At 42.0% G+C, this 24,892-nt stretch overlaps 1 protein-coding gene across 1 annotated transcript in view; it reads right to left on the bottom strand.

The window, feature by feature from the left end:
• Window positions 1-1,417: 1,417 nt before the first annotated feature.
• The window catches only part of MLH1 (mutL homolog 1), a 55,597-nt gene continuing 32,122 nt past the window's right edge, over window positions 1,418-24,892 (bottom strand). The window contains 7 exon segments of the mRNA XM_017866575.1: window positions 1,418-1,772; window positions 3,567-3,680; window positions 3,973-4,065; window positions 4,884-5,048; window positions 9,554-9,617; window positions 11,565-11,673; window positions 22,894-23,042. Coding sequence (XP_017722064.1) covers window positions 1,605-1,772; window positions 3,567-3,680; window positions 3,973-4,065; window positions 4,884-5,048; window positions 9,554-9,617; window positions 11,565-11,673; window positions 22,894-23,042 — 862 coding nt within the window. The 3' untranslated portion in view covers window positions 1,418-1,604.

Below are 24,892 nucleotides of genomic sequence, written 5' to 3'. Positions count from 1 at the left end.
CAGGCGTGGGCCACTGTGCCTGGCCTCTTTTTTTTTTTTTTTGGGAGACAGTCTCGTGCTGTGACCCATGCTGGAGTGTAGTGGCATGATCTTGGCTCACTGCAACCTCTGCCTTCCAGGTTCAAGCTTGATTCTCCTGCCTCAGTATCCCAAGTAGGTGGGATTACAAGTGCCCACCACCACATCCTGCTAATTTTTGTATTTTTATTAGAGATAGGGTTTCACCATGTTGCCCAGGCTGGTCTTGAACTCCTGACCATAAGTGATCTGCCTGCCTCAGCCTCCCAAAGTATTGGGATTATAGGCATGAGCCATTGTGCCTCAGCCTATACATTTTCCGTAGCAAGTTGTGTGGTTGGGGGTGGGTGGAAAGGTGTTCTAAAGTGCAGGTTTATTCTAGAACTCCATCCCAGCTAGAACCAACACACTGTGTGGCCCAGCTCTTGAAGCTCAGAAAACCCCCTATTCCTCTCCACTAAAGGTCACTCAGCCTGTGCCCCACCTGGGCTCATGGAACCTCACTTCTGAGATGTCCTGGTCTACTTTGTGGAGTTGTTATTGTTCAAAACTGACCTTACCTATTTTGTGGCACAATAAATATGTCTGTAACATTCTGTCGTCCTAGTCTTTCCAAGTGAAATTGCTCCATTTCTTCATAAGATGAGAGTCTGTTCTTTATCACTGAACTTTGTTCACTGAGTCTTGGAATCTAGATTTAACCTTAAAACCATAGACATTTTTCCTTCCCGAGCTGAATGCTCCATTTCTCTAAATGTAGGCTAATATTAAGGAAGCTTATTTTGTCACTCACAGTTTAAGTTTATATTTTTACATCATCCTTCAAAAAAGATTACCTAGAAACTTCTTTATCTTAAGCTATTAGTACTCATAGTCATTAACAAAGTGGGCTAACTTAAAAATTCATACTTTTGCCGGCCGTGGTGGCTCATGCCTGTAATCTCAGCACTTTGGGAGGCCGAGGCAGGAGGATCACCTGAGGTCAGGAGTTCAAGACCAGCTTGGCCAGCATAGTGAAAGTAGCTGGGCGTGGTGGCAGGCACCTGTAATCCCAGCTACTTGGGAAGCTGAGGCAGGAGAATTGCTTGAACCTGGGAAGCGGAGGTTGCAGTGAGCCAAGATCATGCCACCGCACTCCAGCCTGGGCAACAGAGCAAGACTCACTCTCAAAAAAAAAAAGAAAAAACCCCAAAAACCAAAAACTCATTATAGATGAAGTAAGGACTATTTTCTTTCTTCAAGTTTTTTTCCTTAATAATTAGCTTTGGTTACTGAAGACACTAGATGATCAAATCCAGCCTTCTCCACGGTCAGCGCCGTCAGAGCCTGCGACATGTTCGAGAGCTCTTTTTGGCATCTGAACTGACACAATATATAAATAATAAAATTAAATAAGAAATTATGTTAGGATACATCTGACTATTTATTTATAATTAATCCACCATGTATAAAGGAATGCTACCAGCTAGAAGGCAAGCGTAAGTCTTAGGTGCTACCAACACTTTGTATACCACACTTTGATACAACACTTTGTATCGGAATACAGAGAAAGAACAACACATCCCACAGTGCGTGAATGACCATATTTAACACCTCTCAAAGACTTTGTATAGATCAGGCAGGTTAGCAAGTTGCAGGATATTTCCATCTTCTGTGAAATGTTTAGGAGGCAGAATGTGTGAGCGCAAGGCTTTATAAACAATGTGTTCCACAGTCCACTTCCAGGAGTTTGGAACGGAGCCAGGCACTTCACTCTGGAAAACACATTAGATGTCATAAGCCTCCCTGTTTGCATCCCAACATATACTGGTGTCCTGGCTGATGGGATGTGCACTGAGCCTGGAAAGACTTGGTGTTATCTAGGGCTTTTGAAGTGGAACTTGTGCACCAGCCTCTCAGGGATCCCACATGCCTGAACACAAGAGGATTTTTTTTGTTGTTTATTTAGAGACAAGGTCTTGCTCTGTCACCCAGGCTGGAGGGCAGTGGCATGATCATAGCTCAATACAGCCTCAAACTCCAGGGCTTAAGCCATCTTCCCACCTCAGCCTCCTAAAATGCTGGGATTACAGGTGTGAGCCACTGTGTCCAGCCAACATGAGGTTTTTAAGGGGGGAAAAGAAGCCACTGCTCTGTGGGACTGTCTCCTGTGGAACCTTTGTTTTCATTCAGGGAGAAAATGGTTTTATTGTAGCAGGAGCTAACATCATGTCTGATCCTGACTGATATTTAGATGGCAACCGTAGGAAGTACCTAACTTACCATTAAAATCGGGTCTGAAAATAGTTCTAATCCCCAGGGGAGGAATGAAAATATTAATGAGGATTATTTTGCCTCATTATTCCTCTCCTTCTTGTAAGCCTTAGCTGTCTCATTTGTAAGAAAATATTCTTTCTTAACTGTCCTTCCTTTGCCTGAGGTAAAATTCCCAATCAAATGAGATAGTTTCCACCGAGTTTGGTAAGTGTTGCCTCCTCCACTGGAGTGAGAAACTCCCTAGAGGCTTTGGCCAACAGGACTAAATCTCTGCCCTCCCACCTACAGACTTGGAATCCTTGAGCATGCCCGAGCGGCCTTCAGCCTCCTCATCTGAAACTGGCTCGCACTGCTCAGAAGATGACTGTGAGCAATCAGGGGTCATACTCTGATTAAAGTGGGCTACCCTTTGATGCTTAGAATATTTCAACTCTCCCCTCCAACCTCCCCCAAAATATATGTTGATTTGAAAAGCATTATCATCTGACTGGGAAAAGTGACAATGAAACATTAGGAATCCAGGCACCCTTTTTGGGTCAAGTTGACCTGTAAGAGGAGTTATAGAGCCTTGTTTTCCTGGCAGGGCAGTGGTCGGATAAAGAGTAAGGCAAAAAGCTAAGAGACACGGGGGCGACTGACCCAGAATCTGAAGACTGGCTACACACTTCAGAGCTAACAGTGGGAGTATATGGACTCTCCAGCCTTAGACAATCTAACTCAGCCTCCTGTTTCTCACTGTGATGGCTTGTGCTTTCACATTTGACAATTTCTGAGGTCATGCTGGAGGTATGTTCTACATCAGCAGATGGAAGTAAAACTCATGAATAAAAGCTGACTATTGTGTTTGAACCTTGTTGGGTACAAAGAAATCCCAAAATTTTAGAGATGGGCAAGTTTCATTTCCTAAAGATTGTATGAGGGCCTAGGCCGGGCGCAGTGGCTCAAGCCTGTAATCCCAGCACTTTGGGAGGCCGAGACGGGCGGATCACGAGGTCAGGAGATCGAGACCATCCTGACTAACACCGTGAAACCCCGTCTCTACTAAAAAATACAAAAAACTAGCCGGGCGAGGTGGCGGGCGCCTGTAGTCCCAGCTACTTGGGAAGCTGAGGCAGGAGAATGGCGTGAACCCGGGAGGCAGAGCTTGCAGTGAGCTGAGATCCGGCCACTGCACTCCAGCCTGGGTGACAGAGCGAGACTCCGTCTCAAAAAAAAAAAAAAAAAAAAAAAAAAAAAAGATTGTATGAGGGCCTGTCCTAGTCCTTGAGTGCCAATATGCATCACCACTGTACCTGCTGGCCTGAGAGGGTCGACTCCTCAGATATGTACTGCTTCCGGATGGAGTAGAACATAGCGCATTCTTTACTGAGGCTTTCAAAACATTCCTTTTCTTCATCCCAGTTCACCTGGTCCAAAGAATTCAATACCTCAAAGTAGGTACAAATTTAAAATTTTCATTCTAAACGGAGATCACAGACTACTTAAAGCTAAAAAACTAAATATGACATTTTAGGCGTTAAAACTCTAAATGGGACTGCTGAATATTGCTGGGGATGAATATTAGTGAGGATGAGAGCAGGCCTTCAGCTGTCCCACCCTTATCATCTTTATCATTCCATATCAAAGGGTGGTCATGTGGCCTTTCCCTCCAGCACACATGCACGTACCGAAATGCTTAGTATCTGCTTGATTACTGACCTCAGTGGCTAGTCGAAGAATGAAGATAGGCAGTCCCTCCAAAGGGGGCACATAGTTGTCAATCAGAAGGGGTAATCCAATCAGGTTCCCTTCCTGCTTGCAGGAAAAGACAGGACAAGGGAAAAGAAATAATGCTGTCATAGTTTAAACAAATCCCATTTCTCCAGTGCTTTCCCAGGCCTTGTCCTCCTCTCTGCCACTCTGGGCAACCATGTTACTTGATTGGGCTGGGCACTGGGGGCAGACCTACACACTTAAAAAGAGTTTTTCATCCTGATACACAGCACAGCAGAACAACCTTTTCTTTGGATCTGTTCATGATCCAAAGAACACATCAAGATGGACAGCCCCAAAGATCAAGGAGTAAGAAGAAATGGGAGCAAATGACATAATCTCATTTACAATGGCCTGCAGGGATTCGACTCTCCATGTCTGGGCCCTTCACCCTGGGAACGGGAGTGGGCATGAATGGGCAATAGTGCAGTTATGTAACCTAGAAATGTAAATAGGGAATGGAGGGGATGTCACATATGTCACTTGCTGCTTCTGAGGGGAGGCCCAGCCCTGACCTTGGAACGTTTTTTTTTTTGAGACGCAGTCTTGCTCTGTCGCCTAGGCTGGAGTGCAGTGGTGCAATCCTGGCTCACTGCAACTTCTGCCTCCTGGGTTTAAGTGATTCTCCTGCCTCAGCCTCCCAAGCAGCTTGGATGCCACCATGCCCAGCTAATTTTTCTATTTTTTTAGTAGAGACGGGGTTTCACCATGTTGGCCAGCTGGTCTCGAACTCCTAACCCCAAGTCATCTGCCCACCTCAGCCTCCCAAAGTGCTGGGATTACAGGCATGAGCCACGGCACCTGGTTGGAAATTTTATTTGAAGAATACAACAGAAGTATAAGAATGGCTGTCATACCTCATCAATTTCCAAAGAGAAATAGTCTGCAAGCATCTCGGCCTTCTTCTTCAGAAACTCAACAATGTATTCAGCAAGTCCTTCTTTGGGACCATCTTCCTCTGTCCAGCCACTCTCTGGACTATCTAAGGCAAGCATGGCGAGGTCAAAGAGTGGTGCTGGCTCCTAGGAAGAAACAAGAACATGAAGGCGCAAGCTTTAACGGGGTATCCAAATGAAGCCTGAATTCCTACAAATCCACTATCAGAATAGCAGGTGAGAAACCACAAATTTAACACTCATCCCCCACATACCCCAAAGGAAGTGCCTGAACAATCCACAACAAAAACCCTTTCCTCCTCTTTGTCAATGGCCATTTCAACAGAGAAGATATGACAGACGAGAAGCCTGTTGAACAGATGGGAAGGGTGAAGTCCTGGGGAGGTACTTTCCTTCTGTGTAGCCTTAAGGACTCAACTTTCATATTTCTAGAAAACCACGAGGCAGATCATTTCTTCCTACTACCTCATAACTAAAGTAGGGGGTGAGGATGGAGAGTAAGTTAAATTGAATGACATTTCAGGTCAATCATCTAATGCAGAAACAAAGGGAAAACTATGCTTAAAAATAAGATGCCTAAGTTATCTTCCATTTCTCCCCTTCTGATGATGTTACTCATACTTTTACATATGTTATAAACCCACAGAACATTATTTTTTCATAATAGAAGAGTCCATTATCAAAAGGATATAACAATCCTAAATGTTTATGTACCCTACCCAGTAACAGAGCTTTAAAATATACAGGCTGGGCGTGGTGGCTCATGCCTGTAATCCTAGCACTTTGGGAGGCCAAGGCAGGCGGACCACGAGGTCAGACTGAGACCATCCTGGCTAACACGGTGAAACCCCGTCTCTACTAAAAATACAAACAATTAGCCGGGCGTAGTGGCAGGCACCTGTAGTCCCAGCTATTCAGGAGGCTGAGGCAGGAAAATGGCGTGAACCCGGGAGGCGGAGCTTGCAGTGAGCCGAGATCGTGCCACTGCACTCCAGCCTGGGTGACAGAGTGAGACTCCATCTCAAAAAAAAAAAAAAAAAAATATATATATATATATATATGTATGTATGTATGTAAATGAAGGCAAAAACTAAGAGAACTGCAAAGAGAACAGACAAATCATAATTATAGTTGGAAGTTTCAATACCCCTTTCTCAATAATAGAACAGGCAGAAAATCAGGAAAGACACAGGAGATTTGGGCATCGCTATCAACTTGATAAACTTAGAACATTCGACTCAACGAGATCAGAATACCAATTCTTTTCAAATACATATGGAACATTTACCAACACAGACCATATTCTGGGCCATAAAAAAAGTTTCAGTAAGTGTAAAAAAAAAGGCAAGTATGTTCTTTGACCAAGATGGAAATAAATTAGAAATCAGTAACATATTTTTTTTTAAATCCTCAAGAAACTGGAAACTAAATAACACGGTTCTAAATAACCTGTGGGTCGAAGAAATTGAAAGGGAAATTAGAAGGTATTTTGAACTGAATGAAAATGAAAACTATCAAAATTTGTGGGATGCTGTTAAAGCAGTGCTTAAGAGAAATTTGTAGCACTTAACACCTGTATTAGAAAAGAAGAAAGTTCTCAAATCCGCGACCTCAGCTTCTACCCTAAGAAACGTGAAACAGGCCGGCCGCAGTGGCTCACACGTGTAATCCCAGCACTTTGGGAGGCTGAGGCAGGTGAATCACCTGAGGTCGGAGTTCAAGACCAGCCTGGCCAATATGGAGGAAACATCTCTACTAAAAATACAAAAATTAGCTGGGTATGGTATACTTACCAACTCATTCTATGAGGCCAGCATTACCCTGATACCAAAACCAAAGACTAAAAGAAAACTATAAACTAGTAACATTCATGAGCACAGATAAAATAATTACAATAAAAATTTTAGCAAATCAAATCCCATAATATGTAAAAAGGATTGTATATTATAACCAAGCAGGGTTCATCCCAGGAATGCAAAGACTGGTTTAACATATGAAAATTAATCAATGTAATTCACTATGTTAACAAACTATAAAAGAAAAATATGATTATCTCAGCAGATGCAAAAAAAAAGCATTTGAAAAAAATTCAACATCCAATCCTAAATAAAGTTTCTAGCAAATAAGGAACAGAGGGAAGTTCCTCAACCTCATAATGGGCATCTACAGAAAACCTATCTATGGCTAACAGCATACTTAATGGTAAAAGACTTTCCCCCTAAGATCAGGAACAAGAGAAGGATTTCCAGTCTTACCACTTCGTTTTTCCTATCTTTTTTTTTTTCTTTTTTTTTTGAGACAGGGTCTCACTGTGTTGCCCAGGCTGGAGTGTAGTGGTGCATTCTCAGCTCACTGCAACCTCTGCCTCTTGTGTTCAAGCGATTCTCATGCCTTAGCCACCTAAGTAGCTGGGATTACAGACGTGGACTGCCATGCCCAACTGTATTTTGTATTTTTAGTAGCGACAGAGTTTCACCATGTTGGCCAGGCTGATCTCAAACTCCTGGCCTCAAGTAACCTGCCCACCACAGCCTCCCAAAATGCTAGGATTAGAGGCATGAGCCACCATGCCCAGCCCATTATTACCACTTCTATTCAACATTGTATTGGAGACTCTAGTCAGTGCAGTCAGACAAAAGAAAGAAAAGGCAGCTGGGTGCAGTAGTTCATGCCTGTAATCCCAGCACCTTGGGAGGCCGAGACGGGCAGTTTACCTGATGTCAGGACTTCAAGACCAGCCGGGCCACATGGTGAAACCCCGTCTCTACTAAAAAAAATTAGCTGGGCGTGGTGGTGCATGCCTGTAATCCCAGCTACTCAGGAGGCTGATGCAGGAGAATCACCTGAACCCGGGAGGTGGAGGTTGCAGTAAGCCCAGATCCAGCCACTACACTCCAGCCAGGGCGACAAGAGCAAAACTTCATCTTAAAAAAAAAGAAGAGAAAAGAAATAAAAGGCATTCAGATTGCACAGGAAGAAGTAAAAGTTTCTTTATTCTCAGAAGACATGATCATATATAGAAAATCTGATAGAATCTACAAAAAATCTATTAGAACTAATAAGTGAGTTTAACAAGGTTGCAAGATACAGCATCAATGTACAAAACTATATGTATTTCTATATACTAGCAAATAAACAATAGGAAATTGAAGTTTTTTGGCTGGGTGAAGTAACTCATGCCTACAATCCTAGCACTCTGGGAGGCTGAGGCAAAAGGATCACTTGAGGCCATGAGGTTGAGATTAGCCTTGGTAACACAAGATTCCCATTTCTATGAAAAAAAAAATTTTTTTTTAATTAGCCAGGTGTGGTGGTACGCACTTGTATTCCTAGCTACTTGAGCCTAGGAGTTCAAAGCTTCAGTGACCTATGATCACGCCACTGCACTCTAGCCTAGGCAAGAGTGAGACCCCTGTCTCTTAAAAAAACAAAAACAAAAAAAATCTGAGGCCAGGCACAGTGGCTCACACCTGTAATCCCAGCACTTTGGGAAGACAAGGTGGGCAGATCACCTGAGGTCAGGAGTTCAAGACCAGCCTGGCCAACATGGTGAAACCCCATCTCTACTAACAATAATTTTAAAAATTACCCAGGCATGGTGCCAGATGTCTGTAATCCCAGCTATTTGGGAGGCTGAGGCAGTTTGAGAATCGCTTGAACCCAGAGGGTGGAGGTTGCAGTGAGCCAAGATTTTGCCACTGCACTCCAACCTGGGCGACAGAGCAAGACTCTGTCTCGAAAAAGAAAAGAAAAAATTTTGAAAACGCCATTTAGCATTTAAAATGTGAAATACTAAGGGATTTATCTAACAAAAGTTTTTCACCCTAAATTGATCTAGATTCAACATAATCCCTATCAAAATCTCAGCAGGCTTTTTTGTAGAGAATATCACATGAAAAAAGAAGATAGGAAACCATATAAACAGGTAGTATGATTTTAACTCAGAACTAAAATTTGGCATTGAAAAGTTTTGACAGTTTTCACAAAAGCATAGAAAAAAAAAGTCTTGGAAGAAATGGACTAAAATTGTTGGTAGGGGTTGCGTTTGGACCATGGCTTTAGATAATGTTTATTTTTATCCCTTTCCAAGTATTAAGTGTCAGTAGATATTTATTTTTTTGAGGGAATCTCATTCTGTTGCCCAGGCTGGAGTGCAGTGGCGCGATCTCAGCTCACTGCAACCTCTGCCTCCTGGGTTCAAACTATTCTTCTGCCTCAGCCTCCTGAGTAGCTGGGATTACAGGTGCCCGCCACCATGCCCTGCTAATATTTGTAATTCAGTAGAGACAGGATTTCAGGCTGGTCTTGAACTCGTGACCTCAAATGATCTGCCCGCCTCGGCCTCCCAAAGTGCTGGGATTACAGGCGTCAGCCACTGCACCCAGCTGAGTAGCAGTAGATATTTATTAACTTCTATACTAATAAACATTTGTTTAAGTTGGCTACCAAATGACTATTTTGCTAAAAAGTATAAAACTTCTTACAGACACCTCCATATGCAATACAATACAGCAACTATCCTAAGAATTTTTAGAAAAATTTAATATACTACAAATAAGATATTAGCGGAGAGCTACTATTTTCAGAAATGATCAGTTGAAATTTCAGAAGTAAAAAGGATCTAAACTTACCGATAACCTCAGAACACCAAAATTGGCAAAATCATAAATGAGTATCTGGTAGAACAGTTCTTCACTGAAAATAAAAATGAAGTGAGTTTAAGGAAAAGCTGAATTCATGCTTGAGATACAAGCAGTTGGGACAAAATGAGAGAAGTAATCCCTGAAACATGGATGAGACAGAAATAGTTCTGCCTGGCTGTGGAATCTGCTTAACAGTCTAACAAAATCTCTTACCCCTCCAAAGAGCTGGGATTCCCAACATCTTCAGCTAGGGCTTTGAGTGGCCAGCCTCTAACAGATAGGTTAGAGCACTAAAACCAAGTCTGGCTTGCTACCACTCATGTTCTGTCCCTACCTGTCTGGTGCTATACAAGGTTTCTAACACTCTGAAGTAAAATTTAAAAAGCTTTTGTCTGCTTACCTTTCCCCCACTTACAAAGAATCCTATAAATCACTTTTTTTTTTTTACAACTTATTAAAAATTATATGAAATGTACAGGGAGGGCAGGGAGTCTTCCTAAATAATCAAAAGTAGACCTAAGGCAGGATTATACTATGCTGACATGTATTTTAGGATGATACACTGGCTGGCAATAGTCCAAAGGCAGCTATGAAGTACACACTATATTGAGTTACTTCCAAAAACACAGTGGGAATAAATCCACATTTATATGGTACTTTATAGTTCTTAAAACACATTGAACCCCACAGACTTGCTTAAAGACTTCTCATCAAAGCAGACATAGCAGGTGCTTTGTCTGCATTTTGGTGGGGAAACTGAGGCACCTATTGAGTAGCTGAGTTATTCTATGTCAGTTAGTAAAGTGCTAAAGGAAGGACTTGAATCCAGATATTGAACTCTGAACCCAGTTCTCTCCCTCTGTTTTTCTACCCCCTTACTGGAAAACCAATTCACATTTTGCAAATCTGGGACTGGCCTGAATTTGTATCTGTGAGATGAAAGAACATGAATGCAACTGTGATTTGGGGCCTTGGAGGTCATTCCCTTAGACATGCTGGAAAAGAAAGAGCAAGGGGAGTAGAATTCCTAACAAACTGAAAAGTGACAGCTCACTATACAAGCCCAAGCATTCTCAAAGCAGACAATGGAACTTGAACAGAGTTGCACCAAACGGGTTTCCGAGCCTAGGAGGAATGAGTTCTGAATACATACAAGGAGGTACATGTGCTAACAGGAAGCTTCTGGACTGGGGCAGTTTCAAGGGATGGCAAATAGGTTTCTGTCTCATGTACCAACTCCATGCAATGTATAGTGGCTGCCCCACTGACAGGGCCAATAAGTACTCTGAGGCCACAGCAGGGCTTAGAGGGAGAGTCTCACAGTAGGTAGGTGATGTCTAGTATATGCAAGGTGGCAGCATCCTCCCATAGGCATTACCTATTTGAGAACAGATTTAATACAGATTCTAGACTCAACAGGAGCTCATCCACCAAGGTCCCTGGAAACAATCAATAGAAACCTTGCCAGCCATGCAACAGTCAAATGAAACTGATGGGGTCAACTTTCCTGTGCTGATCAAGCCCACTGGCTCGCTTGGTGGCTGGGGTAGGCCTTTGCTCCATTCTCAAAGCTGGGAGGAAAGAAGGTATCAGGTCTTCTTTCTCTTGCATCACCTACAATACTCTGTTGCATACAGAGAATTCTCTAGCAGCACCAAACCCTCACCACCTGGTTCACAACATTTACAGGGCGCTAAGCAACTACCAAGGACTAGGCTTCTTGGGTTATTTCTTACCCTCACAAACAAACAAAACCCCTGCACATTAACTAGTAATACCACAATTTACAGATGAGAAATCTGAGACATAGTTTAGGAAAGTAACTTGTCTACAGTCAAATAAATGGGAAATGGTCGAACTTGGATTTGAAACCACATCTGTCTGACTCCAAAGCCTGTGCCCTCCCAACTACCTCATGCTGCTCTCCTTAGCTTTTGTACCTGTGCTCCCTGGACCATTGTTCTAGTGTCTCTGCTTGTTCACACACTCACTGATTTACCTAAGCTTGGTGGTATTGAGAAGGTATAACTTGGTCTGATGCTGTGCCAAGGCCCACTGAGGATTCACACAGCCCACGAAGGAGTGGTTATGCAACATCTCCCGGAGAACTGCAAAACAAAAAATAAAACCAAAAAACAGGTAAGTAATGGAATCCTACCAACCCCACTTCATTGCCCAAAGCACCAAGCACCACAGCTAGAGACACCAAGTAAGCAAAGAAGCCTGAATTGAGCCTCCTGGTGAAAACAAACACAAATGAGGAATAAAATAGAACTAATCTTTTAACATACAACAAGGAATTGCTAAAAGATTAAAGACACCCAAGGATCAAAATCTAAGACAAAGTGGAACTCAGAGAGGTAACAAGATCTCTGAAGTCAACTTTATCTAAAGACATTTGAGAAACCTCAGGAATCACAAACATTAGTTTTCACAGGCTCTGAAGGTGGCAAAAGGAGGACAAAAGCATGGAATGGTTTGAAATGGAGAGTCTACTGGGAGGCCACTTCCCCAACACATGAAGCTGAGACTCCAAAGGCTGCACCCCCAGTGAAAAGGAAAACCATACTACAACGCCCATGCCCACTTCCCTGCCCCTCCAAGGGCAGGAAGCAAAATTGCCACCTCTAGCATTGGTGTTGGAAGAAAAAATGAGACCCCGTGAATCTGTAATCATAAACTGGTCCTCACATGCTTTTCCAGTCAGGATTCATGCTAAGCAAGTGCCTGAAAACCTTAAGCGGAGATTTTAATTTAAACTGATATCAGGACTGACTGTTCCTCTGGTTTCCTAGTAGAATCAAATGCAAATTCTCTCTGCAGAATTTCATTGTCAACCCAGGCTTCGAGTAATTCCCCACAGATAAAGTATGAGGAATTAACAGTTACAAAATTACAAAAAAAAACCCCATGAATTAGAATCCAGAAGAATCCACAAAATGAGATCTGTAAAGGTTTCAGGAATTGGAAAGATCAGCAAATAACATAAAATAAGTATGTTCAGCATGCTCAAGAAGTATTAAAACCATGAGTAAGCAGCAGGACACTATCCACTATCTCCTGGGATCAAGATTTCCAAATGAGCACATAAAGTTTTAAAATGAAAATACAATAATTGAAAAGAAAAATCAAGATAAACTTAAAAACAGATTTGACAAAGTTAAACAAGGTAATTAACTGGATGGTAGATCAACAAAATTATCCAGAATGTAACACAGAAAGATAAAGAAATTGAAAATATGTAAAGATAACTTATGTACATGGGAGATAATAAATACATAACTCATGTTCCAGAAGGAGTCGGAGAGAGGGCAGGAAGAGGACAGTATCTGAAGACTTCGAAGACAAAATACCTGAGAATATCCCAGAAGTGATGAAAACTGTCAAGTCTCAGCTAGCAAGGCCAACAAAATCCACACGTAACACATAAGGTTACTACGTGGTATTTTTAAAAGGATATCTTAAAGGTACTCAGAAAGAAGAGAGATTACCCACTAAATAAATAAAATATAAGACTGGTAGCTGAATTTTCAACAGGTAACAAATTTTAAGACTGATAGCTGAATTTTCAAGAGCAAGAGTAGAAATCAGAAAATGATACACTATTACCTTCAACTAAGAAAAAATAATGCAATCTGCGAGTTTTTTTTTTTTTTTTTTTTTTTTTTGAGACGGAGTCTTGCTCTGTCGCCCACATGGAGTGCAGTGGCCCAAATCTCGGCTCACCTGCAAGCCTCCGCCTTTCGGGCTTCACGTCCATCTCCCTCCTCAGCCTGCCCGAGGTAGCTGGGCTACAGGTTCCGCCACCTCGCCCAGCTAGTTTTTTGTATTTTTAGTAGAGAGGGTTTCACCAGGTTACCAGGATGCGTCCTCCGATCTCCTGACCTTGTGATTCGCCCGTCTCGGCCCCAAAGTGCTGGCGATATTATCACGGCTTGAGCACCCGCGCCCGCCGCCATTCTGGAGTTTTAAACCAACACTAAATACTTTTTTTCAAAATAAGAGTGAATTAGACAAAGCAAAAAAGTTTGCCACGGCTATTGTTTGAATGTCTGTGTGCCCACAAAATCCACAGGTTAAATCCTAACCCCCAAGGTGACACTATTAGGAAGTGGGGCCTCTGGGAGGTGATTAGGTCTTCCCTCATTGTTGGGATTAGCCCTATGAAAGAAACTCCGGAGAGCTAGCTATCCCCTTCCACCATGTAAGGATACAGCCAGACAGCGCCATGTATGAGCAAGCGGGCCCTCACTAGACACTAAATCTGCTGGTGCCTTGATCTTGGACTTCCCAGTTTTTAGAACTCTGAAAAATAAACTTCTATTGTCTTACGTGTGAAAGGACTAAGCCACCAAAGCCCCCACTAAAGGTTCAGGCAGACGATAAAACATGTACAGGAAAGAATTATGATCAAATAATATGTGGCAAATCCAAACAAACTGACAATAACAAGTATCAAACAAGTAGATACAGGCATACCTCTGAGATTGCAGGTTCAGTTCCAGACTACAGCAATAAACTCAATATCACAATATAGCAAGTCATGTGAAATTTTTTGTTTTTCAGTGCATATAAACTTATGTTTACACCACACTGTAATCTATTAAGTGTGCAACAGCATTATGTCTAAAATCAATGTACGTAGCTTAATTTAAAAACACTTTTTTGCTGGCCGGGCACAGTGGCTCATGCCAATAATACCAGCACTTTGGAAGCCCGAGGCAGGCGGATCACCAGAGATCAGGAGTTCGAGATGAGCCTGGCCAACATAGTAAACATGCTGTCTCTACTAAAAATACCAAAATTAGCCAGGTGTGGTGGCACATGCCTATAATCCCAGCTACCTGGGAGGCTGAGGCATAAGAATCATTTGAACCTGGGAGGTGGAGGTTGCAGTGAGCTGAGACTGTGCCACTGCACTCCAGCCTGGGCGACAGAGTGAATCTCTGTCTCCAATAAATTAAATAAATAAAATTAAAAAGGTTTTTGCTAAAAAATGCTAACAGTCATCTAAGCTGTTGGTGAATTGTTATCTTTTTGCTGGTGGAGGATCTAGCCCTGATGATGGCTGTTGACTGATCAGGGTGGTGATTGCTGAAGGCTGAGGAAGCTGTTGCAATTTCTTGAAATAAGACAACAGTGAAGTTTGCTGCAACAATTGATTTTTCCTTTCATGAAATATTTCTCTGTAGTTTGTCATGTTGTTTCATAGCATTTTACTCACAGTAGAAATTCTTCCAAAACTAGTGTCAATCCTCTCAAACCCTGCTGCTGCTGCTTCACCAATTAAGTTTATATAATATTCTAAATCCTTTGTTGCCATTTCAACATTAACAGCATCTTCACCAGAATTAAGTTCTCTCTCAAGAAACTACTTTCTATGCTCATCCATAAGAAGCAACTCCTCATCTGTTCAAATTTTATCATGGGATTGCAGCAATTCAGTCATATCTTCAAGCTCCACTTCTAATTTTCTTGTGATTTCCACGACATCTGCAGCTACTTCCTCCAATGAAGTCTAGAACCCCTCAAAGTTATCCATGAGGGTTGGATGCAATTTCTTCCAAACTCCTGTTAATGTTGATATTTTGACTTCCTCCCAGGAATCTCGAATGTTTTTCAGGGCTTCTAAAATGATGAATTCTTTCCAGAGGTTTTCAATTTACTTGGCATAGATCCATCAGAAGAATCACTTTCTATGGCAGCTAGAGCCCTATGAAATGTATTTCTTAAATAAGACTTGAAAGTCAGCATCACTCCTTGATCCATGGGTTGCAGAATGGATGCTATGTTAGTGTTCATCTCCTTATATATCTCCATTAGAGATCTTGGGTGACCAGGTACCTTGTTAATGAGCAGTAATATTTTGAAAGGAATCTTTTTTTCTGAGCAGTAGGTCTCAACAATGGGCTTAAAATATTCAGTAAATCATGCTCTAAAAGATGTGCTGTCATCTAGGCTTTGTTGTTCCATTTATAGAGCACAGGCAGAGTAGAGTTAGCATAATTCTTAAGGGCCCTGGGATTTCTGGAATGGCAAATGAGCACTGGCTTCAACTTAAAGTCACCAGATGCATTAGTACCTATAAGAGTCAACCTGTCTTTTGAAGCTTTGAAGCCAGGCAGTGACTTTTCCTCTAACTATGTAAGTCATAGATGGCTCCTTCTAATAGACTGTTTTGTCTACATAGAAAATCTGTTGTTTAGTGTAAGCCACCTTCATCAATTAGATCTTCTGGATAACTTGCTACAGTGTCTACATCAGCACTTGTGGCTTCTTTCCTTAAACCTCATCAGTCTCTGTTGGCTTTCAAGTTTTCTTCTGTAGCTTCCTCACCCCTCTAAGTCTTCAAAGAATTGAAGCAAGTTAGGGCCTTACCCTGGATTAGGCTTTGGCTTAAGGGAATGCTGTGACTGATTTGATCTTCTATCCAGACCACCAAAACTTTATTACAGCAATAAAGCTGTTTCACTTTATCATTCATGTATAACTTGGCTAACTTGCACAAGAGGCCTAGCTTTCAACCTATACTGGCTTTTAATATGCCTTTCTCATTAAGTTCTTGCTTTCAGTTTCTTTGTTTGTTTTGTTTTGTTTTGTTTTTGAGATGTAGTCTCACTCTGTTGCCCAGGCTGGAGTACAATGGCATGATCTCGACTCACCGCAACCTCTGCCTCCTGGGTTCAGGTGATTCTCATACCTCAGCCTACTGAATAGCTAGGACTACAGGCGACCACCACCAGGCCTAGCTGATTTTTGTATTTTTAGTAGAGACAGGGTTTCACCATGTTGGCCAGGCTGGTCTCGAACTCTTGACCTCAGATCCTCCCAAAGTGCTGGGATTACATGCGTGAGCCACCGCACCCGGCCTCATCCTTTCACTTAAACATTTGTGGACACTTTGGGGTTATTGATTTGCCTAGTTTCAATATTATTGCATCTCAAGGAATAAGGAGGCCTGAGGAAAGTGAGGAAGACATGGGAACACCCAGTTAGTGGAGAGGTCTGAGCACACACATTTATTAATTAAGCTCACTGTCTTATGTGGGCATGGTTTTGTCCACATAAGACAGTGAGCTTAATGGTGCCCCAAACAATTACAATAGTAATGCCAAAGATCAGTGATCACAGATCACCATAACAGATATAGTAATAATGAAAAAGTTGGAAATATTGTGAGAATTACCAAAATGTGACAGAGACACAAAGTGAGCACAGGCTGCCATAAAAATGGCACCTAACAGACTTGCTCTACAAAGTGGCCAATCTACAACTAGTAAAAAATGTAGTATCTGTGAAAATCAACTCCAGGTGGGCTAGAGGCATATCTTTAATTATCGCAAAGTTAGGAAGGATTTCTTAAGCTAAAAAGCCAATCTGTAAAGAACAATTGATAAAATCTGCCTACATTAAATCTAAGAATTTCTGTTCCTAAAACAAGTATTCATTTTAAAAAGTTACTAGGGGATCCCTAAACTAGGGGAAGATATTTTCATTTAACTCACTACTATCTAGAATATTTAAAAACTCCAAAAATTAATTAGGTAAGACAAAAAAAGAGCCCATCAAATATTGGGTAAAAAACTTGAACAGACACTTAACAGTTAATGAAATATACTTATTTATTGATTACTTATTTATTTATTGCTCTGTTGCCCAGGCTGGAGTGCAGTGGTACAATCTCGGCTCACTGCAACATCTACCTCCTGGGTTCAAGTGATTCTTGTGCCTCAGCCTCCCAAGTAGCTGGGATTACAGGCATGTGACACCATACCCAGCTAATTTTTATATTTTTAGTAGAGATGGGGTTTTGCCACGTTGGCCGGGCTGGTCTTGAAATCCTGGCCTCAAGTGATCCACCCACCTCGGCCTCCTAAAGTGCTGGGATTATAGGCATCAGCCAACGCGACTGGCTGAAATACATTTAACTTTATTGCAACCAAGAAAATGCAAATAAAAACTACCATCAGATACTGTTTCACAATCATCAAACAGGTAAAAATCTGACAGTATAATTATTGGTGATAATATAAATGAATATGACCCCTCTGGAAAATAATCTGTCATTTTATGACCCAGCAATAACTCTCTTAAATATATGACCTAGAGCTTCTCATCCAGTATGCCAGGCCACCAATCAACTCATATGAGGCTGGGAAGCAAGGTGGCATGTGGAGACACAGAGACTGAGACCATATGAGTGCTCCAACTGTCCTTCAACAGAAGAATGAATTAACTGTAAATTCATGAAGCAGAATCTGTATTATACAGAAAAGGTAAACCAGAGCTGTATGTAACAAGATGGATGAATCTTAGGAATATATGTATAGCTACCTATAAATTGCAGAAAAACTAAACTTACAGTGTAATTCTACTTTTATAAAATCTAAAGCTTGCAAAACTAAACAATTTTTTAGGACTACAAATATAGGTAATAAAGCTGTAATAAAAAAACTGTAATAAAAAAAGGAAATAATAATCCCAAAATTTAGAATAGTAATCACCCCTAAAGAAGAAGGGAAGGGAATGGCACAGGGGAGCAGCACATAAGAGCCTCAAAGGTGATGGTGATGTCCTATTTCTTAGGCAAGTGCTATTCTCACAAGTGTTCATGTTTTTCTGTAGACGCTACATATATTTTATAAATATGATTTTTAAATTTACCAATGTGTATGTATGTGTGTGTTATGCACATATATATATACTTGTGCATATATCTATGTGTGTGTATATGTATCTTTGTTTTCATGAAATAAGTAAAAATATCACCAGCAAAAAGGAAGAGTGGGGACAAGAGAGGTTGGAGAAAACAGCATGGGTCATAGAACAGCAATAAGCCTATACATTATGTTTTACTATACTTTTCTTTTAAGCTTTGGCACCACAAGTGAATTCTCATACTATTATAGAAGTTCTACAATACTATCCCCACCCCATAAAAAGAGGTTTATTTTCTTCATTTTTAGAGTAAGTATTCCTCTCTGTTCCCACTGGAAACTCGATGTCTCTACAGGATGTTCTGCGTAGGCGGAAAATGATTATTTTAAAAGCTGGAGAACATCAAATAATCCTGAATAATGAGGCACTGGAGGAAAGGGAGAGCAGTGTAATCCACTAAAACAGTCAGAGATTTTCCACACAGAATGTTCATGGACTGCTCTGACGCATCCAGAGCTACTGAAGCGCAGCCCTGCCAGCAGGACGGGGAAGGGAGGCAGCAGCACGAAGCACAGGGCTTTTCTTCATTGGGCATTGTGAGGCTTCTTGTACCTCTTCACAGCCTCTTATCAGGACTTAAAACAACTTTCATTTCATCCCTAACCTAAATATCCCCATAGTGCTGGTCTGCAGGCATTTCCCTGCCAAAATCGGACAAAATCCGTCTGTACTTCAAAGCCAAACCACATATCTAAGTTCATAACTGAGGCCTTGAGTCTCAGCATCTTTTTCTGAGAAGCAGCAAGGGAAACCAAACCTGAAGAAAGGGTGACCAGTCCTCTAGTTCCTAATGCTCACTTGCAAGGGTAAACGCCCCCGTCCCCTGCTGGCTGTCTTCCAATGGCCACTGTATGCCAGTACCTTCGCTGTTACCAGAGATAATCAAGACACCCTTCCATCTCTCTCAGGAGATCTCACCCTGGCTTTCTGCTGAACTGGCCTCATATCTCTATTAGAGGATTTCTTTCATTCTACCTAAACAATTCCCAGATAATACCATGGTATTCTTTAAAGCAGGGGTCATAGTTGATCCATTTCACTTCCTACTTCTGAGCTTGGCACAGTACATTTTTTACAGAGAAGATACTTGACAAATGTTTGCTGAACTGATTTCTTGTACCAAAAAAAACTGTCACCTAGTGACAAACCATGAATATATACATTCAGACCCAGGACTGTTCACCAAACAGCAAGAAAATGAAATTAAATGTGGATATCTGGAGGCAAAAAACGTTTAGGGTATTTTCACTTTAAATGGTAGCAAATAGCTTATGACATTTCTTAACCCCATTAATTAACAGATCAAAATTATGGGACTAGCAGTAAGTAAACTCAGTCATTACTAATCCCTGAGATGAACCTTATTCCATAGAATGCTTGCCTGGATACTGGAACCTGTCAAAATTAACCTCACTTGTTAACTCAAAGTGTGTCCACCGTGGATGGGTAAATCCCTAAACTCAAGAGAACTGTCTAACTGAACGTTCAACTTTGACATCCCTTTAAAATAAAGATTCTAGGGCTTTACCTCCCAGGCTGCTCCTCTCAATCACTGACTCGCTGCCTTAGCAAATATCTACTGAGTATACATGCCAGGTACTCTGCTCAGCACCAAGGACGAGGCGGTGAGCTCCACAAACATGATCTCTGCACAGACAACACACTGCTCAAATAATCATACAGATCAGGTGCAACTAAGAAAGCTGTGACAAGGAATGTATCTCTTACTTCTTTCATGACCTGGGGAACTTCATCAGGGAGTAGTCAGCCTCTTGGTCTATTAAGGCTAGTGGTCTTCCTCATCAAATCTGAGCCTCAGTCAAATCCCTATACAGCATTCAACTCAAAGAGAATCAGCTTCTCCAAGGCTGGGGCTTTGGGTGTCAACCAGATACCAGTGGGTAGGGGCTCATGGCAGAGGTCCCTCTCCTTGAACAGTGCCTTACAGATTATAAAGCACACACACAGTATCTTAAGTGTTCATCACCACAGCCCTGTAAAGGCTGCAGTGTAGCACATTTTACAAAGCACGAAAATCATGCCCAAAATGTTGAACAAATTTCTGTCTGGTCTCTGAATGGTGTAGGTGGTGGGAGCTTCAGAGGAGTTCTGGCTCCAAAGCAAGAGCACATTCCATTCCCCACAGCACAGGCGACTCCGTCTGTAAGCAGCATGTTTGAAAACACCAGCCTCAATAGATGGAATCAGAATTACATGGCATGCTTGTCCTGCAAGGGCTGTTGACCTGGTTATGCATCTAGCCTTCCTGCATGAAGGCCACTGCCAGTAGCAACCCACCACCAACAAGGCAGGAACCTGGGCCTGTTTTTGATTGTGGAGATGTTGCAATTAGTCTGTCCTCTCCATTTTCCATTCCATTTTCCTCATCTTTAAAATAGAGAAAACGGCATCTGCTCTGCCTCCCTCACAAGACTATTCTATAATTAAGTGAGATACTGTGTAGGAATACACAATTTTAAATCATTTAGATTTATCATTTTAGCCTCAGCAAGACTCCAAAGCTGAACAAACTCGAGGCAGGTTAGCTTTGTTAATACACTGCACTGAAAACAGTTTGATACTATTCAGAAAGTTACTGACATTGTAACTTTCAACAGCCTGCTATACATGAGGGAGACAAACCCTTTAAGAAAACTCATAATTTCCAAACTGAGGGAATCTGTCCATCAAAACCACTGTGAGGAAGACTACTAAATGCATCAAGTAACAGCTCACCTTTTAAAAGCATTTTAAAAGTTCCTAGCTTGAAAGCTAACAATGATGGAATGGAAGAGCAACTGGAGCAAATCATGGAAATAAAAACCAGAAGCCAATTGGCAGCCACTTCTACAGCTAGCAAAACCTCAGTCACAGGAAGCTTGTATCCTGCCCAAAGGGAGAGACGACCTGTGGGTCTTTTCCCACATGTAAACAAAGGCCCAAAATGCTAAGAAAAGGGAACAAATGTAGAAAGGCAAGTTGAAGCTTTCCTGAATTTGCTTAGACAAGTGGTGACTGAGACTGAAAAAATTAAAGAAGCCACTGAATCAAAAGCAGATGTTTTTTTGTTTTGTTTTGTTTTTTGTTTTTCTTTTGAGACAGAGTCTCACTCTGTCGCCCAGGCTGGAGTTCAGTGGCGCAATCTCGGCTCACTGCAAGCTCCACCTCCTGGGTTCAAGCCATTCTCCTGCCTCAACCTCCCGAGTATCTGGGACTATAGGCACCCACCACCCCGCCTGGCTAATTTTTTGTATTTTTAGTAGAGATGGGGTTTCACCGTGTTAGCCAGGATGGTTTCGACTCGTGATCTGCCTACCTTGGCCTCCCAAAGTGCTGGGATTGCAGGCATGAGCCACTGCACCCGGCCAAGAAGCAGCTATTTTAAAAGGTTAGGGACTAGTTGGAAAGGCACAGAATTGCTCCTGTGACTACTCATTTCTTTTAAAAATTAAACCAGATTGTCACATTTTAAGATACACTTTGTAACAGTTTTGAAATTTGACTACCTTAATTAAGAAATATGTAATAGGCCAGGTGTACTGGCTCACACCTGTAATCCCAGCACTTTGGAAGACAGAGGTGAGAGGATCACTTGAGCCTAGGAGTTCAAGACCAGCCTGGGAAACATGGCAAAACCCCATCTCTACAAAAAAAAAAAAAAAAAAAATTCACTGCAGCCTGGGTGACAGAATGAGACCCTGTGTCAAAAAAAAAAAGTATAATAGATGAAAAATAGAAGTGTCACTGCTAAATTCTCAAGTACAGAGCTGCCTACTGGAGCCCTGGACAATGATGTCTACACTTAGACCATTACTGTCTCACTCATAAAGTGGGGTCAGGATTGTTGCTTGGGCCAGTTCACTGTTACACACCTCAATCCCTGAGACAGTTCATCCCTTGGAGGTGACTAGCCTCACCTTTTAATTCCTAAAACCATTATTTTAGTTTTGAAGTAACAGGGATCAAGATAGTTCTATACTCAGGTATTCTCAAAACCTATTTCTGACAAAGATGATAATGATTTATTACTTTGTCTTCAGAATATAAAAGTGTCAGCTCCTTACTCTGTAACAAGTGTTATTATTTACATTTTATCTCTAATCAGCACAATGATCTTTAAGGGTAAAATTAATTTCATGTTATAGGTAAGAAAGAACTGAGGCATAGAAAGGTTAGGTCAGGAGTCTAGGGTCACAAAAGAGATGTGGTAGTGCCAGAATTTGAGCTCATGGCTACCTCCCAAGCCTGTGCACTTTCAGCAACAGGACATGCCATTCAGTACACAAGATAAGAATTTTGCTTACCATTACATTGCTTTCAGCTAAGACAGAAACAAACTGAAAATTGGTGAAATGACTGATTTACTCTGACTCCTATGGTTTAACAAGAATACCAATTAAGGCTAATTAAAATAAACAGAGATTATTTTCTCCCTTTTCTCCCAATCAAAACTGTCTTTAAGCTGATGCTATTGTGGGTTAGTAAAGGAAAAGGAGCTTGCCCAGCAAAACTGTAGTGGCCACTCTGACAACATGACTTGCTTTCTCCATTTCCAGAACCTTGGCAGTTGAGGCCCTATGCATCCCAGGTAGGCCGCAGCGTTTACATACCCTCATGTCCCCGTTCATTAATTTCTTCCTGGAGACTCAAAACACTGGTGAGGTTAATGATCCTTCTCCGGGGGGTACAAGCTGCAGTCATTTCCTTTCGGGAATCATCTTCCACCATTTCCACATCAGAATCTTCCCGATGTCTCTTTCTGCAATGAAGAAAAGGAAGTGCAGATCATTAGTATTCTTGTTTTTAAACTTAGCCAAATTTTGTGGGTTGCATTTTGGAGGAGCAAGCAACTTCTCTGTGCTGGTTCCACAGAGCTGTGGATGAACCCCTGTGCTGGTGGCAGGTCAAAAGATCAGTCTGTTCTCTGGTAGACTGCTTATCTGACAACGCTCAGATCCCAGCAGCTGGTCATGCAGCCAATGTAGCAGGACTCTGGAGTATAGCTTCATCCCGTAGAGCTGCAGGGCGTTGAACAAGTGAGCTGAATTTGTCAAGTCTCATTCATTCATTCCTCCATCTATCCATCCGTCGGACATTGCTATATACTAACTACATCCAGCAATGAACAAAACAGATAAGGTACCTGCCCTCACAATGCTTACTTCCTTTTTTTTTTTTTTTTTTTTTGAGACACAGTCTCACTATGTCTCCCAGGCTGGAGTGTTGTGGTGTGATCTCAACTCACTACAGCCTCTGCCTTCCAGGTTCAAGCAAGTCTCATGTCTCAGCCTCCCAAGTAGCTGGGATTACAGGCACAAGCCACCACACCCAGCTATTTTTTGTATTTTTTTGTAGAGATGGGGTTTCACCATGTTGGCCAGGTTGGTCTCGAACTCCTGATCTCAGGCGATCTGCCTGCCTCTGCCCCCCAGAGTGCTGGGATTACAGGTGTGAGCCACAGCACCCAACCCACAATGCTTACTTTCTAGTGGGAGAGTCAAATAGCAACAGAAAAGAGATCATTTTAAGTATCAATAAACACAATAAAGAAAATAAAACAAGGTAGCATAACAGAATGATGGGGAAATGAGAGGAGAAAGAACTTCAGACTGAATGGACAAGAAGGCCTCTGGCAAGAGGTGACTTGCTGGTCTCACACTCCCGACCTCAGGTGATCCGTCCACCTTGGCCTCCCAGAGTGCTGGGATTACAGGTGTAAGCCACCACGCCAAGCAAGCCAAGAGGTAACCAGGGGGTTCCCAGGCTGAGAGAACAGCAAAAGCAAAAGGGTAAAAAGTTCAGTCAGTTCAGATCAGCCACAAGAGCTGTATGGCCAAAGCACCATGTGGGAGAAGGAAAGGGGAGGGCTGGAGCAAGGGTGGGGTGAGGGATTTAAGTTTTATCCCAAGTGCAAAGGAAACCACTGAAACATTCTCAGCAGAAAAGTGATACCACTTGATTTTGGACTTAAAAATATTTGACTACTCTGTGGTAAATATCACTTAGTTCTGCAAGTGATAAAAAAATGTAATACTTTCCCTGCAGGGATAAGAGCATTAAATGGGATAATGTATGCAAGGTATCTGGCACACAGTAGATGCTCCATAAATATTAGCTTCCTTTATTATTCCCTGGAAAAAAAAAATTTTTTTTTTTTTTTTTTTTTTTTTTTTTTTTTTTTTAGAGACAGAGTGTTACTCTATCAGCCAGGATGGAGTGCAGTGGCTTGTCCATGGCTCACTGCAGCCTCAACCTGCTGGGCTCAAGAGATCCTTCCACCTGAGCTTCCTGAGTAGCTGAGACTACAGGCATTTGCCACCATGCCTGGCTAATGTGTGTGTGCGTGTGTGTGTGTGTGTGTGTGTGCGCGCGTTTGTGCAACTCCTAGACTCAAGCAACCCTTCCGCCTTGGCCTCTCAAAGTGCTAGGATTACAGGTCAATGCGCCTGGCTGGAAAAAATTCTTAGAAGTCATCTGCTAGGCTGACTCAGAAATGAGCACACTGAAGTAATGCGTCTCAGTTCACATGGCTAATTAGTACCACGATAGTGCACATGCACCCTTGGGCAAATTCCTTCACCTTGAGCTCCAGGTTTCGTATAAAGTACA

Source organism: Rhinopithecus bieti, unplaced genomic scaffold (assembly GCF_001698545.2).
Source record: "Rhinopithecus bieti isolate Rb0 unplaced genomic scaffold, ASM169854v2 scaffold_2432, whole genome shotgun sequence".
NCBI classification, from domain to species: domain Eukaryota; kingdom Metazoa; phylum Chordata; class Mammalia; order Primates; family Cercopithecidae; genus Rhinopithecus; species Rhinopithecus bieti.
Note: the sequence above shows the minus strand (reverse complement) of the source record. Positions and strands in the feature narration are given on the sequence as shown.